General features: G+C 37.8%; 1 protein-coding gene across 1 annotated transcript in view; it reads left to right on the top strand.

The window, feature by feature from the left end:
• Positions 1-19,445, top strand: part of C9 (complement component 9) — a 93,851-nt gene that overhangs the window by 64,025 nt on the left and 10,381 nt on the right. Inside the window, exons 7-9 of the mRNA XM_006889580.1 lie at positions 4,833-5,073; positions 9,806-9,940; positions 13,139-13,317. Of these exons, the coding sequence (XP_006889642.1) occupies positions 4,833-5,073; positions 9,806-9,940; positions 13,139-13,317 (555 nt within the window). The remainder of the gene's footprint in view (positions 1-4,832; positions 5,074-9,805; positions 9,941-13,138; positions 13,318-19,445) is intronic.

The raw sequence follows: 19,445 nt of genomic DNA, 5'->3' as shown, positions 1-19,445 counted from the left end.
AAAAAACAAAACAAAACAACGCCCCCCCAAAAAAAACCCCTCACAAAACCACGTTGCATTGGGACAATCTTCTGTCAAGGACCTCTCCAAAGTGCTATAAAGAGCAATGATGTCAGTTTAAAGATTAAGATGCACCTGATCAGAGCCATATCTTTCTAATTACTTACTATGCATCAGAAGGTTGGACCATGACTAAAGATGACAAGAGGAGAATCAACGTCTTTGAGTTGTGGTGTTGGAGAAGAGTATTGACTAACCCATGGACTCCCAAAAGAACCACAAATCTGTTCTGAAGAAGGTGCAACCAGGGTGCTCCTTGGAGTCAAGGGTGGAGAAACTTCATCTCACATACTTTGGGCATGTTGTTAGGATCAGCCAGTCTTTGGAAAAAGACATCATGCTTGGACAGATAGAGGGTCATCAAAAAAGAGGAAAACTTACTTAACAAGATGGATCAACACAGTGAATATAACAATGGGTTCAAGTACATGAGAGTTGATGAGAGTGACACAACACAGGGCAGGGTTTAGATCTATTATTTATAGAATTGTTATGAGTGTAGTCAACTCAGTGGCATATAACAACAGCAAATAGACTTTTAAATGGAAACATCAAATAAAAATATTTTTTGTAAGCAATCTCTTCCTGGACATACTCGAACCTCTGCCTCTGAAAACCCACTAGAGGGTCAGCTATGAGTCAGTTCTGACTCTACAGTATACAACAACAACAACAAGTTTGTAAAAGAGAAATGGGCTTGAGTTATAAATTTAGGCATTGATACTGTATAGATAATACTTAGAGCTGTGGTTATTGGTGAGTTTGCTAGTGGAGTTAGTGTAGCTAGAAAAAAGGAGACTAACCATAGAGAACTTCAACATGAACAGGCCTGGAACAAGAGGAATACATAGGAAAGAAAATGATAAATTGACTTATGTAGTTTCTTTTAATCTTGCTACTCAATCTACGTTTGTCAAGCTGAGAGAACTGAAAAACAAATTTAAGCCTCAAGTTGCAATATTGAAAGATGTTATGGGCCAATGTGTTGAATGGTCCAGGAAGTATCAAAAGAAGATGGAGGGAACACACAGAGTCACCATACCAAAAAGAACTGATTGACACTGAAAAAATTTGGGGAGAATCATTTGAGCAGGAGCCAATGGTAATGAAGGAAGAAGCTGAAGAATCACTGAAGACATTGGAAAATTAATTAAGGCCCCAGGAATCAATGGTATGGATACCAATTGACATGTTTTGACTAGCAGATGCAGCTCTGAATGTGCTCACCAGTCTATGCCAGGAAACTTGGAGGATAGCTGTCTGACCAGCTTATCAGAGGAAGTCCATATCTGTTCACATTCGCAAGAAAGGTGATGCAAAAGAATGTGGAAACCATTGAATAATATAGATAGAGAACTTCCAGAAGTTCAAGCAGGATTTAGAAGATGTCATGGCACCAGGAATGTCAGATGAAACCAGGCTAAAAGTAAAGAATGCTAGGAGAGTGTATATTTACGCCTTATTGGCAATGCAAAAATCATTTAACTGTGTTGATCATAACAAGTTATGGCTAACATTGAGAAGAATGGAAATTCTTAATTGTGCTTGTGTAAAATCTATTCCTAAATGAGGAGGCTGTTGTATGAAAAGAGAAAGAGAACACGACATGGCTTAAAATTAAGAAAGATGTGTGTCAGGGTTGTATCCTCTCTACATATCTATTCAATCTATATGTTGTGCAAATTATTTGAGAAGTTGGACTCTGTGAAGAAGAATGGAATCAAGATTGGAAAAAGACTTGTATTATGCAGATGACACAATCTCGCTTGCTGAAATTGTTGCAAAAGGTCAAAGAATACAGCCTTCAATATGATCACATCTCAATGTCAAGAAAACAAAAAAGTCTTACAAATGGACCAGTAGGCAACATCATGTCAGATAGACTGAAATGGTCAACAACTTCATCTCACTTGGATGCACAATCAACACCCTTGGTATCAGCAGTCAGGAAATCAGGTGACATAATGAACTGGAAAAGTCTGCAGTCAGGAACTTCTTCAAATTACTGAGGAACAATAACATCAATTTGAGGACTAAGGTGTATCTAATTCAGGCCATGGTCTTTCTGATCACTTGCTATGCATCTGAAAGCTGGACAATGAATAAGGATGACAGAAGAAGAATTGATGCTTTCAAACTATGGTGTTGGAGAAAGGTACTGAATATCCCATAGATTTCCAAAAGAACAAAACAGGTATGTCTTAGAGAAGGTACAACCAGAGTACTCCTTAAAGGCAAAGATGATAAAGCTTTGTCTCGTACTTTAGGCATGTTGCTAGGAGAGGCTATTTCTTGGAGAGAGACATGCTTGGAAGGGTTGAAGGCAGTTAAGGAGAAGAAGACCCTCAACCATGTGAATTGACATAGAAACTGCAGCAATGGATTTGAGTGTGTCAGAGACTGTGAGAAAGGCACAGGACAGGGTTCAGATCTGTTTACATAGGGTCCTATGAGTCATACTTGACTCAACAGTAACTAATAATAACATTCAAAATTTATTTGGTGGACCAATTGAATCAAATGCCTGGGAAGGCAGCCTCTCAGACTCATACAATCATTATTGTCTTTAAGCAAAATTCCCTAGGTTATTTGTTTGGATTTTACATTTTTAGAAGCCCTAGAAGATAAAAGAAGAAACTATCTAAGAGAAAGCATAGTGTTTTGTTTTGGTTTTTTCTCAGGCAGGAGTTTAATAACAAAAGTTTACAGAATACTACAGGACTGCTCCAAGAAAAAGACTGTTTACTTAATTGCAAAATGGACAAAAGACATAGAAAGACTATTCAGAGGAAGACATTCATATCACCAATATACACATGAAGAAATTATCAAAATCACTGGAAATTAGAGATGCAAATCAAAACCACAAAGAGATAACACCTCACCCCAGGAGCAGTGGCAAAGTTTAACAAGACAGCAAACAATAAATGTTGGAGAGGATGTAGAGAGATGGAGCTCTCAAACATCGTTGGTGGGATTTAAAATGGTACAACCACTCACGGGGGCAGTTTGGATGTCAAGGCTGATAAGCAAGAAATCAAACAAGCTATAAATAAGCTCTACGACACTGATGTGGTCAAGGTCAATATCATATTAGTCCTGATGGAAATAAGGCTTTTGTTCAACTCTCTTCTGACTATGGTGCTTTGAATGTTGCAACAAAATTGAGATTTAAACTGAGTCAAGCTGGCTAATTCACAATCTAAATTTTTCTCATAAAAATAAAATTTTTAAAAAGCTGAACACAGAAATTCCATATTCCGCTGCTAACAATATACTCCAAGGAAATTAGAATTGAAGCACAAATGGAAATTTGTGCACTGATGTTCACAGCAGTGCTATTCACAATCTCAAGAACATGAAAACAGCCCAAATGTCCAACAACAAACAAATGGATTGAGAAATTGAGGTACATACACTCAATGGAATATTGTGCGGCACTCAGGAGCAACAATTTAAAAAAAACAATAGCACATAATATGTGAGAGATTGGAAAGTGTTATGTTGAGTGAACTAACGTTGTCTCATAAGGGCAAATACTGCATAAGACCATTATTGTTAAAACAGAAGGATAACTAGTAAAATACATATGAAAGTCCAAGGGGTGAAGGGGCAGAAGCAATGGGACTGAGGGTGGAGAGAAGGGAAGTTACAGGATTACAAAACTTGGTGGGTGGAACGAGGGTGTCAAAAAATTGGGAAAGATCCAGAGAGGACCTAAAAATATAGAGAATGGGGAAAATAGATTAATAGTGATTCATTTTATGAAACAATGTGTGGGAATGATTGTATGAAATACAATGTGAAGGAAGAAAACTGTGAAACATAATGTATATGAATTTGTATGGAAACCAATATGAAATCTAAAAATTAAAAAAGCATATTGTTTTTCTAATTTATTTATATTGTTACATGCATGTATTGTTTTCCTCTTACTAGATATTGGAGCTATAATTGGAATTAGCAGTTTTAAAGTATCCTAACTAAAGTTTCAGGCAGGTCTGATGGCCTAGTGGATAAGGAATTGAGCCCCAAGGCAAGCTGTTTGAATCCACCAGCTACTCTGCAGGAGAAAAAAGGGCAATCTCCTCCCATGCAATTTATAGCCTCGGAAAACTCCCTGGAAGGCCACCTATAAGTTAGTTCTGACATGATGGCATATAATAACAACAATTAAGCCTTCTTTAAAAAACTGTGTATATGTACTTACCTGGCAGGGGAGATACCATGATCACAAAAGTGATTTTCCCAGGGCGAAGCCTATTCACTGTACTCCGAATGTGTTGACCCCTGTGATTTCCCTAAATGTGGGAAACTTGACTGTATAATTTGTGGTAGTGGGGGACGGCAATGGCGCTTTCCCCTGGAGAAAAACAAAAACAACAACAACAAAATTCCAAAACAAACAAAAAACTTTGTACAATTTTTTTTGTAATCACAATATATTATTCTATCTTGATTTTTGGAAAATACATAAAACTAGAATTGCTAGCTATAGGAGAGATGTGTGCCCAGCAGTTCTTTATAATGTTTATACCATTTTACATTCCCACCAATAATGTATAAGATGTTTTCCGTTACAGTACATTTTCATCAACACTTGACACTGATAGTATGTTAGGTGTTGCCATTCTCATGGATTGAAGTAATAGCTCATGGTCATGTTAAAAAGTTGTTGCCCATGGAAATTAAAACTTGTATTCTTTCTTTAAATATGTGAAATAATAATGATAAAACTTACATTTCTCTTCTTGTTCTGCTCTAAAACCAAGGAAAAAATGTTTCTGCATGTGAAAGGAGAAATTCAGACTGGAAAATTTGTGATGAGAAATCGCAATGTCATGCTGACAATGACTTTCGTGGATGACATAAAAGCTCTGCCCATCAACTACGAAAAGGGGGAATATTATGCCTTTCTGGAAACCTATGGAACACACTACAGTAGCTCTGGGTCTCTAGGAGGACTCTATGAACTAATCTATGTTTTGGATAAAACTGCTATGAAGAAGAAAGGTACGCCTAGAAAAAAGGTCACTTTGGTCCATTGTTATTCCTTTTCCCTACCTCATTCAATAGCTAAAGGCATTAGAATAGTGTTCTGTAATGTGCTCCCTGGTGAGATAAACTCTGTTAACTATTCTCTGAACCCTAAAGTCATAACAGAAAATTGACTTTCAAAATGAGCAAGTCAGGGAGCTCTGGTGGCCTACTGGCAAGATTCTGTGCTGTAATCCTGAAGGTGCACTTTTCAAATCCACCAGATTCTCCACTGGAGAAGGAGGGGCAGTCTTCTCCTGTGCTAGTTAGATCCGATTTGACGGCACACAACAACAACAATAATGAGAAAGTCAACAAAGTGGCTTAATATCCTTTTCAGTAATATTACTGAGAAAAATGTTCCCCAATTCCACATCCTGTTGTGGTCTAGTGTCTATTATATAGTTTTGCCATATTTGGTGAAATATTTTTTTAAAAAGAGAGATGATATGACATAATTTACATATCTCACAGTTACCTTAATCATCCAAAGTATTCTTCAGTGTTTGAATGTAAATACCATTTTTAAAAAAATTATTTATTCGTGATATAATGTGGAGGACATAACATAGTATTATGTAAGTCTGACGTAAGGGTGGGAATTTGGTATTATTTCATGTGACATATTTGATCAGTTGGCAACAAAAATTAGTTGAATTTACTTTATGTTAAGTGGGTTTCTGGCCACATTTCAAATGAAAGAGAACAGGGCCAGATTACTTAGTAATATTTGCCATAAATTTAGATTATAGCCTTTGTGCCACATAAGAAATACTCCCTAGCCTAAAGATTTTATCTACACACCCTGGAAATAAATTGGATGCAAAGTGACTACATTCATCATTTTTAATCAAGTACTTTATGAGAAAAAGTGACAGGTTATAACTGCTCTTTAAGGAAGTAATAAATGACACATCCTTGCTTGTTGAAATTGAGGAGGACTTAAAAGCACTTGTTGCAGAAGATCAAGGAATAAAGCCTTTAGAATGGATTGCATCTCAATGTCAAGAAAACAAAGATTCTTACCACTGGATCAATAGGCAGTGTCACAATGAATGGAGAGGAGATTGAAACTGTCAAAAGCTTCATCTTGCTTGGATCCACCATTAACACCCTTGGTACGAGCAGTCAGAAAATAAGGAGATTCATTGTACTGGGAAAATCGCCATTAGGGACCTCTCCAAATTATTGAGAAGTAGTGATGTCAGTTTGAGGGCTAAGGTGCATCTGATTCAGGTCATAGTCTTTCCAATTACTAGTTATACATCCAAGACCTGGACAATGATTAAGGATAACAGAAAAAGAATTGACGCCTTTGAGCTGTGGTGTTGGAGAACAGCACTGAACATCCGCTGGACAGCCAAGAGAACAAACAGATATGTGTCTTGAAGATGGTGCAGCCAGAGTGCCCTTTGGAGGCAGGAATGATGAGGCTTCACCTCATATACTTTGGACATGTTGCTAGGAGGTGCTATTCCTTGGAGACGGACATGATGTTGGGAAGGGTGGAGGGTCATCGAAGGAAAGGAAGACCCACCACCAGGAGGACTGACAAGGTGACTGCTGCAGTGGGCTCTTGTGTGTCAGGAAGTGTGAAAATGGCACAGGACAGAACAAGATTCAGATCTTTGGTTCCTAGGGTTGCTATGACTCATGCTTAACTTGTCGGCACCTAACAACATCTCCCCACTTTGCCCTGGAAGGGTTTGGATATTTTTTAGGAAAGAATTATCACTTCCGAACACTTCCTTCTACTCTCCTTAGCCTATGGCTTTGTGAAGTGAAAAGTGCCATGTGGCTATAATCTCAAAGCCTGCTAATGTTCTTTCCACAGACAACACTTCATTGATGCAATGTGTATGACATGACTCTCATGAACCAAGACTTAATCTCTGGAACCCCAACTCTTGTGTTGGGCAGACAGAGAAGCTTTGCCAGGGAGAGCAGGATATGAGATTGCTTCACTTACAATGTCTCTCAAGGGCTTTATCTAAGCATGGTGAGGTGACCATGAGCTGGTGAGCTGCACTGATAGAGATATCACACAGAGGCACAAGAGGATTGCCTCTGGAATGATTTGAAAAAACAGGGGAGGAAGGTTCAAGCAAGGAATATCAAAACACAAAGAACCTCCAAACTCAGACAGAGAGTTGCTTTGGTGAGAGAGCTCCATGGACCGGGATCTATAATCCTGTGCAGTTCACATCTAGCCTTCTAAGTCTACTTATCTTTTAGCCACAATACACAGGGATGTTAGGTCTTTGTTAAGAAGTCATCTATCTACTTTTCCAGCTCTGATGGTGTAGCTTTATTCTCCACCTTGACTTGGGATGCCATACTCTGAACATGGAAATAGATGGCCATTGTTGATGCAGAAATTCTAAACCCTTTGAGGAAGATCTAGGTATTTTCATGTTTATCATACATCGTTCTTAGGTTAATGCTTGAAATCTAGAATTCTGAATTTTCTAGGATCACCTTTTGGGTTTCCCCCTCCTCTTTTCTTTCTCACTGAAAATTTTCAAGTTCTCACTATTTGTGCAGGAGGAAGAAAAATATCTGTTAAATGAGTGAATGTCAGAATGCTTCAAGGTCTCTCTTTTCAGTAATTGATCAGATTGCTCCCTTTACTTTTCTTTATTAAGAATGTTAGCTTCCAGGTAAACAATAGCATATTCATACAGACGTGTATGTGTATGAGTGAGTGATGAAAAATGTACAGAGTTGAAAACTAAAGTCTGGCCTGTCTATTCCTAAAATAAGGATTTATTCATTCTTTTCATTCTGAGGAATTGGTATTAAATTAGTAATTATAGACTTTAAGTAAATATTAGAATGTTTCTGCCCAATAACTGTTTGGTGGATCCACATATGACATTTCAGCTTCTAAGATTGTTATCCACAGAATAGTGGATTTATAGTACCAAAAATGGGATCACACATGCAAAGCATTTACCCAAAGTCATAAATAAGCTGGGTTAATGATCAACTGAGTTTCCCAAAGGGGCTGAGAAGATATTAATGAATCCTATGACTGAATCATTAAGCCAATAAACAGAGGTTCTTAAGAGCCAGACACTTCTCGGTTCAAATCCATCCCAACTTGTCTTATTACTAGCTGAAAGCTGTCAGGATGTTACTTAATTGCCCCAAGAATCTATATACTTATCTATAAAATAAAGATAAGTATAAGGTCTATATTATAAGTGAGCTCTGGTAACTTGAAAGTAAGGCGCTTCTCCATAAACCAGAAGGAACATGGTTTGAATCCACCAGCTGCCCCACAAGAGAAAGATGAGCAATCTCTTCCTGTGTGAGTCACTGCCTGTGCAAACCCATTTATGAACCAGGTCAGACTCAATGGTATACAATAACAAAACCAACAATCTTATAAGGTCAATTTTAGGATTAAATTTATTAATATATTCAAAATATTTGGGGGGATATTGAGCATATAATAAACATGGTTTAAAATCAGGAAAAGTGTGCTTTTCAGTATTGTAGCTTTTCATCATACCTATTGAATATGTACACTGAGCAAATAATCTGTGAAGCTGAACTATATGAAGAAGGATTGGAGGAAGGCTAATCAAGAGCTTGCATTATGCAGATGACACAACCTTGCTTGCAAATAGTAAAGAGGACTTGAATTACTTATAGAAGAAGATCAAAGACTACAGACTTCAATACAGATTATACTTCAATATCAAAAAAGCAAAAATCCTCACAGTTGTTTCAGTAGACAAAATAACGATGAAGAAGAGACTGAATTTGTTGTTGACTTTGCTTTGCTTGGATTCATACCTAACATCCATGGAAACAGCAGTCAAGAAATCAAATGTTGGATTTACCAACTGTTCCTATTAATTAACAAATAGGTAAGATGAGCAAAGGGAAAGGCAATATAAGTGAGGATTTGATAAGATGATTTAATTAATTATTTAATAAATCGTAATTAATGTTATACTGAAAAAACAAATCAAATATCATATTGTATTGGGAAAATCTCTGTCAAAGACCTTTTTAAAGGGCATAAGAGCAAAGATGTCACTTTAAAGACTAAGGTGTACTTGCCCTAAACCACAGTATTTTCAATTGTTTTTATGCTTGTGGAAGTTGGAAGTTGAAGGAAAGATAAAAGAAGAATAGATATCTTTGAATTGCACTGTTGGTGAAAAGTTTTGACATTACCACAAACTACTGAAAGAACAAACACATCTGTGTTGGAAAGCGAGCAGCCAGGTTGTTTCTTGGAGACAAGGATGGTTGGACTTCATCTCACATACTTTGGGCACATTTTGAAGAGGGGCCAGTCCCTGGAAGAGGACCTGATGCTTAGAAAGTTGGAGAGTTGGTGTAAAGGGGGGAAAATACACAAAGAGATGGATTGACACTGTGACTGCAACAGCAGGCTTGAAGGCAGCAGAGAATGTGAGGCCAGAGCTGGTGGATTCAAGCCACCATGCTGGACTCTAAAGGGCACATGAAGAGTTTACAGCATTTCGGTTGGGAGAACAAGCTGCAGCAGGTTAAGCTACCAGAGCACCAAATACAGATGAAGGGAAGGGGAAATACCGCCTTACACTTGAGGTCAGTAAAGATGTCTAAAAATAGAAGTATGTTTCTTCCAAAATTGAAATTTATTTGAATGCAAAAACAAAATATTGACAGATGTCATCTAACACTTTTCAACAAATATATTAAACAGGTATTGAACTAAAAGATGTACAGAGATGCGTCGGATTTAATGCACAGTTTTCTGTTGATGTTGCAATTTTTGGAACGGAATTGAAAGGAAACGTTGATAGCAATGATTGTTTGAAGAGGGGTGAAGGTGGCATTGGTAAGTATGGCCTAACCTTTTAGCTTAAAAAGGAAAAGAGGGTTACAAATGAGCACTTCTATCTCATGCTCAGATGCCGGTGTTATCTGACCTCTTAATTTAAGAAACAAGAAATGCTGAAAAGCTGTTGCCTATTGGTCTGATGGTCCCACAGCAGTAAACAGATAAAAAATGTATGAACATTTATTTATTAGTATGCTAATCTGCAGACTGTGCCCTGTGTAACTAAATGGGGTACTATTCACGCTGTAGTCAGTGTGGTGGTGGTGGAGGTGGTGGTGTTTACAGTCAAGCTGGGAACTGACCCCCCGCTGACCTCTGGCAGATTTTCAGAGACAGTTAATCACACAGGAGGAGACCTTCCATCCCTCTCCTGTAGAGCAGCTGGTGGCCTTGAACCCCATGCCTTTGGGATTGCAGTGCAGCTTCTCACCACTAGGCCACCAGAGCTCCCTGCAGTCAGTGTAGACTGGTACATTTATCATCATAGTAGAAGGTCATTAAAGAAAAACTCAATTAAGGAAATATCTCCCTTTTCTTCCCTAATTGTTGAAGAAGGGACTGAAAGCACTATTGGTGGTTGTGTCCATCAGCCAAAGAGAAGGCCAGGATCATCTCTCCAACTGTAAAAAGACAGCAGTTAGTGCTGATGTGGCTGAGTCTGACCTCAGCTAACTCCACAAATGAGAACAATTCCCATCAATGTCAACAGCAGCACAAAACTGATTCCCATGAGGTCAGATATGCCATTCATGCTCCCCACACTTACTTTGTTAGTTTCTAACAAGAAATTGCTGACTTGAATCCATCTGTGCTCCTGAGGCTTTGCTATTGGGTCTGCTGTTAACCCATCATAAAGACCACACAGAGCTCACAGCCTATCTTGGTGAATATGGGGTTTATTAGAGAAGTTAAACAATTACAATTTAGAATGAAAATAGAATACAGCTTTTCAGTCAGGACAGCTCCAAGTATGCTTGCTGACTTTTTGACCATCAGCCTCTAGGCTTCATTCAGGCCAGTATTGCAGAGCTTCTAGAGCTCCCAATTATCATGTTTCCCAGCAAGTCCTTCAGTAAACTTGGACAAAATCCCCCAGCTCTAGCTCCATGGGTAATCCCTGGGCTGTTCTGCCTTCATTCAGTCTCTGGTTCTCTGCTGATGCTGCTGTGGTGTTCCCATCTAAGTATAACCTTCTGGCTCAGGAATCTCTGTCTCTGCAGGACATAATGCTGCCTTCTTGGTTTCCTCATTCTTTCTGGTTGCAAGATTACCATTTTCTGCCTCTAAACTTGCTGAATTTAAGCCCGGCATACTGGCAACCCTAACAAAACAAATGATTCTCCACAACATGTTTGCATAATCTCACCCAACAGTTACTATTCACTTCATTCATTATTATCTTTAGGCTAGTTCCACCCTCAGTCACGTGGTAAAAGTGAAAGCCTATGAGCTAGGAAAGGCACTAACCTACCTGCCTACCCTGGACATTCCTAATCCAGCCTGGATGTTCAATCAGGGGAGACCTTTGAAAAACTACAAATAACTTTGATGCAAATATTACTTTTGATTATCAATGTTTAGCACATTAGCAGGATTGATGTAGTACTGTTATTTTCAATTTATCTAATCATAATTACCAGAGATTATTTTTGAGGCTGTCCAAGGGAGGAAGAAATCTAGGCTTTGTGGTCTTTAAAAGCACACTAACATATGACCATGATTCGAAACCATTGACCAAATGAAAACTGAATTTGTTATCTGTTAAAAAATAAAATAAAATAAAAATCAAGGACTGTGTGGGGATGGCCATATGTGGCCTTCACCAGCCCCACAAAGGGGTACTGTCACCAAGAACAACATAAAATCAATTCCCATGAGGTCAGACATGTCCTCAGTCCACACTCAGGCATCTCTTTCTATGCAATGTCAGTCTTCATTGGTTTATTGCTTTATTGGTTCCAAAATCTGATACAATAGCGCACAGAACACACAGAACCATATTAGGGAAATCAAAAGGCTCTTAGCTTTGGTTGATGAAGGGTAGCAGCCTCAAGTCAGCTCTGTCTTATGCTAATTCTCTGGTTCTCTACTTTGGCTACTGCTGCTGCTGCTACTGTAAATCTAGCTGGTGAAAGAATCTTTGGCCCCAGAAAGGCATGTACTACATGCTTGTTTCTTCGTTGCTCATAGTAAGACTCTCAAAATTTGATGCTGTATCTGCTTAGTTTAGTGGCCAAGACTAGCCAGTCCCCTTGTGGATAGACTAACACGCACTATTCACATATTCCCACCATCCACATGGTAGAGTCTGTCAAAGCCTAAGGAAGCCATTCTGAACAATCAACCCTTAAAACTACATCATTGGATTTTCTACTTCTATACTTGGTATAAAAATTATGTGAATTTGTAAAGCTGTACATTTGGACTCATTTCCCCTCCACTCCCAGTCTCAATTTTCTCATCCATAAAAATAAAAAGGAATAGATAAAAATCATCCTAAAATTCCATTCCGGTTCTAAAAATCCTCAACTCTAAAAGATTAACAAAAGTTTATTAAAAGGAGGTCTGTCTGCAGAAGGAAACTGTCAAGAGATGGCGGAGTATTGGGGGTGAGAAAAAAATTATTACTTTTTACTTTATTCTTCTTTCTTCTTTTGTACTCTTTTTTACACAATGCTATGCAATTTTAAAATGTATAACAAACCTTCAAAAAATATAGTAATGAAGGTATATCTGTAACAAAAAATACATAGTACTCCCAAAAGCCTTGTGTGTCTATGCACATATGTATATTTGCTGCTACAATTGTCTTGAGTATGGCAAGGGTCACAAGGATGGTGCAGGATGGGGGAAGGTTTCCATTGTTGTTCATTGGGTCATTATGAGTCCGTGTAGATTCCATGGCACCTAAAACCACTATACGTCAAGTTTTCAGCCATTAGTCTATCTAGACTGTCCATACACATTAAAAAAAAAATAATAATTCTTCGATTGGATAGTTAAACATGATCATCAAACTCTAGGGCATTAAAAATATTCTTATAGATGTTGTAAATAAAATAAAATCTATGTAGACACCATTTATAATTAAAATTCAATAAGTACACTAGTTTGTATATAGGTCCTCAGTAAATGTTTCTCAAGCTTGATGGCTGACTTAAATATAAATGTTCCATTTCACTTTCCTTTTCTCAGTAAACATCACGAGTGATAACATCATAGATGATGTTATTTCATTCATAAGAGGAGGGACCAGAAAACATGCACTTCAAATAAAAGAAAAGCTTGCCAGAGGAGCCAAGACGATTGATGTGGCTGACTTTGTAAACTGGGCCGGTTCACTGAATGATGCTCCAGTGCTCATAAACCAAAAAGTAAGGAATGTTTCTTTCCAAATAGAAGATTATGTCATTCTCTTATAAAATGCCAGAATTGGCTGAGAAGAGATGGTAACACAGAAAAAAGGATGGGGTACAGTGTCAGACCAACTAGCGCTGAATTCTTATCCCTCACTACATTGAAACATTCTCTCATTTCTCCACCATTCTCTAGGGTTTGCAATTTATTCTGATGGATTAGTAGAAACATTTCTATAACATTTACAGTGTGCATTGACACAAAATCGATATTCAGGAATTATGAGTTTCCTTCCATCTGTGTTGGGTTCTACTTTCCCTTCATGTGGCACTATGCTACCTCTTCAGACATACAAGAATCTTGTCTGTTCATGGTCTTTACGAAAAGGAGGAGGTCTATGTTTTGATGCAATACATACTGTACTGCTAAATGGAAACTAGCAATGTAAATCCAGTCACAGGAAGATGTACACCCCCAGAGATGTACAGCCTCAGAAGCTTAATGGAGGGTCACCATGAATTAATACATGCCTGACATCAATGAGTTCTTTGTTTTTTCATATTCAGATGGACACCTAAAGTAGGTTATCAACACATCTTTACAAAACAAGTTCAAGTATTCTGGATTGCACCAACACTCAAAATCATTGCCAGTGAAATTGAAATGAACTCAAAGCTGATCCTCCAGCAGATTTTCAGAGGCTGTATGTCACAAGGGAGAGAATTGCCTGTATTTCTTTCCCTCCAAAGGGCCAGTTTATTTGAACTGTCAGAGAAGCGCCCCCTTTGAGTTAGTAGTACAACTCTCGAGAGCTTCCTTTTGATTTGTGCAGATGCTAGATTATCCCTGGGAAGGTCCTAATAACAGTTCAGCAGAGACATGCAAGGACACAGCCCATTTTTTTCCCATGGAGGATCAAAATTGTCGACTTTTCGTTTAGCCCCATGATACGGTACTTCATTACACACTATGAACACCAGGATCCTAAACTAATTCCCAGAAAAGGAGTTCTTGTGGCTCAGTGGTCAAGTGCTTGGCTGCCAACTATAATTTCAGCAGTTCAAACCCACCAATGTCTGTAGGACAAAGATCTACGCTCATAAAGATTATAACCCAGGAAACTTTTTTAAGGCAATTCTGCTCTGTCCCATGTGATCCCTATGGACTCAGTGGCATGCAAGAGAAATATTTAAAAACCACGATAACTGCTGGCTATGCACAGGGTATGGTTTATCCTATTTTTAAAATATTTTTTCTTGATTTTCATATAAAAATACCTTTACAATATGTTTCATTCATATACATTGTGTTGTATACAATCTTTCATTTACATTGTATTTTAGCAGAGGGGTGAGGATATGAGGTGAGAGGATTAATCTTGGGGTTTATCCTAATTTTAAGGATGTAAGTAAGTTACTCCCTTAATTTTAAGATAAGGAAGTATTTTATCTAAAATATCTGTATATGCAATTTCTTTTCTTGTTTAGTATTCTTTCTTGATATTTAAGGGGGGGTTTGTTTCTTTACATTTTAATTTGTTGTTGAAAATATGCATGGTAAAAGATACAATTTAACATTTTTACATATACAGTTTAATGACATTGTATTCTTCCAATAGTGCAACTTTCTCATCATCCTTTTCTGAGTTGTTCCCTCCTCATTCAAACTCACTGTCCCCTAATGTTTTGATCTAATCTTTCAAATTACTCTTTTCAATTTTATTACATAAGAATATCTCTTAAGGGGACATAGTAAATTGGACTGGGGAGCAGGGGGAGAGAGGAACTTGTGCAACAACGAAAGAATCATTTTAAAGAGAAAAGCAAACTGAGAAGTCAGTAGGGAGGAAAATGTGCAACAATAAATGAACAGAAAGCCAAGTTTTCTGTAAACTTTCATTAAAGTATTAATAAAAAATGTTTAAAAGAAAAGGATATCTCTTAAAAGAACATAATATCCAAGGGTACATCTTTTTTACTAGCTATGCTCTGCTGGATTGGTTTTTAAGAAGACTTCAAGAAATATTTTTCTTTTATTTAAAGATTATCTCAAGACAATAGTTTTAGGGGCTTATTTACCATTTATGGCTGCAGAAAATCTAGAGCTCATGAGAATTTTAGATTCTGTTCTACTTTTTCTCTTTTTGATAATATTTTTTTTTCTTTGGGATTTTTTTAACCAAAATATTCATTAACGATGGCAATAGTTTTAGGGGCTTGTTTATCCTTTATGACTATAGGAAGTCTAGAGCTCACTAGAATTTTAGATTCTGTTCTACTTTCTCTCTTTTTGATAAGATTTTTCTATGGGATTTTTAACCAAAATGTTCATTAATGGTGGCTGGACACTATTATTTCTTCTCATCTCATGGTAAAGGAAGGAGTTGTTCATAGAAACTGTTAACTATGCATTCCATATCCTCTTCATAATTCTTGCTTTCCTTATTCCTCTATTGTTCCAAGTGGATAAAGATTAATGGTTCTACGATAGATAGCCACTTGCAAGATTTTAAGAAACTTGGCACTACATAACAAACTAGGAAATAAAGAGAAGCAGTAAACCTGTTAATAGTTTCATTAACTGAAATATCCTTTGAAACAGTGACCCCAAATCTACCCTACTCCAAATGCTTGGTTGTACAGATGCAGCCTCAGCACCTACTGTTTCTTTTTTGCCATTGTGGTAAATATATCTATCATACAGAGGTAGAGAGGGAGCTCTGGTGGGTTAGTGGGTAAAAGCTGCGCTACAAATCAAAGGCAAGCAGTTCAAATCCACTAGCTGTCCTGAGGGAGAAAGATGAGCAATCTCCTTCTGTATGATTTATAGCCTCTGAAAACCCACACTGGCTTATCAACTATGAGTAGGTTCCAAACAACTCTGCTGTAAAGAGTGAGTGAATGATATAGTAGTGATAAAGAAAGAAGCAGAGATATGCTAGATAGGCTGTGTTTCCCCCTCATCATTAACACCTTTTCTTCCCCTCCCTCTTGCCCCTGTTGTTGTGGTGGTGTTAAGAGCTATGAAGTCTAGTATGACTCATAGTAAATCCAATGAAGAATAGATATGAACTCTATGCCTTTCTCATCATCTCTGATATTCTTGATCCCATTGCTGCAAACACTGTGTCAATCTATCTAGTTAAGGATCTTCTTCTCTTTGGCTTCGCCTGTTGTGTTTGTTAGGTGTTAGGTGCCCCTGTTGTTAGGTGTTGTCAATGATGACTCATAGTGACTGCAGATCTGACCCCAGTCCTATATGATGCCATCCTCACACTCTCCGACACATCTGAGCCCATTGCTGCAGTTATTATGCCAATCCATCTGGTTAAGGGTCATCTTCTCTTTACCATCTCTCCACCTTTCAAAGTATGATGTTCCACTCCAAGGAACAGCCTGTTGTTGCTACCCCTAGTAATTACTAATAAACTTTCTTTACTGTTTCTTGTCTTTTTATGTAAATGAGGTCATAAAATGGTTGTCCTTTTCTGTATGATCTACTTTGCTCAATATAATGTCTTCCAGCTCCATCCACATTGTTGTATATATCAAAGCTCTTCTTCTATTCTCTGTGTAGTTATTCCTTAGATGTGTGTACACATTCAATCTATCAATTAATTTACTGATGGGCATTTAGGTTATTTCTACCTTTTGTTTATTGTGAATAATGTTGCAATGAATATTAGTGCACTTTTTTTTGTGCCCTCTTTTTTTATTGTTAAAAAAAAAACAACCATGTATGGGGATATAAGGGTATAAATGTTGGGAGCAGAAGAGTGAGAATGGGTGGGGATGAAATCACAGGGCTGCACAATTTGGTGGGTGCAGAGGGTGGGCGAAGAAAATGAGAAAGATCCAGTGGGGACCAGAAAAGGCAGAGTAATGGGGAGCTTAGTCCAATGGTGATTTTTTTTTTTTACAAAGAAATTGTCTTACTCACGTCTGTGTTCCTCATTTGGGAATGGGGTGCAGACTCTCTGGCTTGTTCATTCTGAACAGGGACATTGAGATGAAGGAGGAAGGGAAGCCCATTTTAACACTTCACTGGTGGGCCTGGGTTGAAGCTGCATACCTTCTTGTTCAGTTAGAATATATTTTCCTGACATTTTTGCCTTCTGAACTGCAAAGTGTTTGCCAAGGTGATTCCAGTGGGGATGGCTGGCTGAGCCCTGAGGCTCCATCCTCCTTTGCTTCCTTAGCTGGAAGTTATATTTCCCTTTTGTCTCTGAAACTGGGCTCAGGATTCAGGTCTGGAGCAAGACTCAGTGGTGAGGTTACCTACAGGAAAAGGGGCAAACCCATTCTTTTTCAGAAATCTTTGTTCTCTTGATGTTGAGCCTCAATCCATATTGAAAACCAGTAATCAACTGTTTAATTGTTCAGTTATAGATAAACTGTTATAGAGGGCCATGGTGGCTTGTTTCTAGGTGGCTGCCAGACCTCTAGTTCCTCACACTGCTTCCTCCACTGCCACCATCTTGGTTCCCCCACAATATTTTTTTTTTAGGAACCAGATGTTTGGATTTTTCAGGTCAATACTCTACCTCAGGAATTTACAACTATAGTTAATCCATCATTGACTACTTTTGAAATGTATTTTCTTGTAAAGAAAATTCAGAATGTAGAAGACTATGGTTTGTATTGATAACTTAAGACAGCTTTTAAAGTCATTAAGCCCAGCCCAAGGTGGGTGATTGTAATCTGCGGCCTGCGGCCAGGTTCAAATTGTCTTTTTGTGAAACATTCTTCTAGGTGGGATAGCACTGGTCTGTGCATTGCTGTACAGAGGTAACTTGTAGTTGCTGTGATGCTGAAAACTGACACTGATGGGCCAGATGTGATAATGGTTACTCATGGTGGACAGTGTTTGCTGGAGCTTCCCAATTAAAACAAGCCTGGAAGCAGGAGTGGCATCCACTTCCAAAATGGCTTGCCTCTGGAAACTCTATGAACATTGCTCAGGCCTTTTACTCATAGGGTCACTGTGAGTCGTCTACGACTAGATGGCACTTAACTACAACAACAAGATGCGTGGAATAGAGTTAAGTCTTACTTTTAAATGTTTAATTTCTTTTGCTATCATAAATCCATGCAAGAGGCAATTCAATTAATTAGTGATCATTTTATGAAGTAATTACACAATCTATAATCATTTCGTGGGTTTTTTTTTTCTTTCAAGCTGAAGCATCTTATCCTTAATCTTTATCTTTTTGAAGACTGGTTATACATTTATCCAAATTGTATTTTCTCCATGTAGCTTAGGTCATGTAGCCTTGATTTTCCACTGAAGAATAAAATGGGAATTTTTCTCAAAATTCAATACAACCACACCATCAGTCCCATTAATTATTTCTTTTAAAAATCAGTAGACTGTCTCCCCACCTACTCTAATAAGTTAATTTGTTGCTGTTAATTCCCTCTAGAAAAATTAAAATCTTTATGTGGTTACCTGGGTGTTCGCGAAGAGTTTGTCTTGGTAGCAGCACCAGGAAATTGGTAGTATTACTCTAAATTGCAGGCCTTATGAATATGTTACTGGGCTTTTCTAATATAAGCGCTTGGTTATTCACACATTTTTGCACACTAAAATGATTGCGGCCACAGTATTAAGCAGTACTGTGTGGCTGGGCAGCTGGCTTTGTCTGTATGCTTCTGTAGACTCCAAACCACTTTTGATACATATCTTAACCTGGCCCAGTTTTTCTAATCCTTTCTCCTGAGTAAGAAGATAGATTGATTACTTTCTGATATTCACTTTCATTGTGGTCATCAAGCCCCATGAAAGTGTATCCATTCTATTTCCAATTTGTTTGGATGTTAACACTAATGGTTCTACAATTAATCTCAAAAGAATACTGGATGCACATTGGTTTTTTTCAAGGTTACTGCTACAAACGAGCTATAAAAAAATTTCAACTAAGAGAAAATGAGTTTTAAATATTGCCAGAGAATTCAAGAATATGACTACAATAGCAACAGAGATTGGCATAACTACAATGTAATAATACACAGCATTAGCATGCTATGAAACCCCTTTTCTGAATTAATGTTCAGGATTATAAATAAAGCTTTGTAATCAACTTCATTATTTTGTTGTTGTTTGTGTTGTTATGTGCCATCGGGTCGTTTGCGACTCATAGCGACCC

The sequence above is a fragment of the Elephantulus edwardii genome, unplaced genomic scaffold, assembly GCF_000299155.1.
Source record: "Elephantulus edwardii isolate Elephantulus edwardi_28Jun2011 unplaced genomic scaffold, EleEdw1.0 scaffold00079, whole genome shotgun sequence".
NCBI lineage: Eukaryota > Metazoa > Chordata > Mammalia > Macroscelidea > Macroscelididae > Elephantulus > Elephantulus edwardii.
This window is presented reverse-complemented; position numbering and strand designations above follow the sequence as displayed.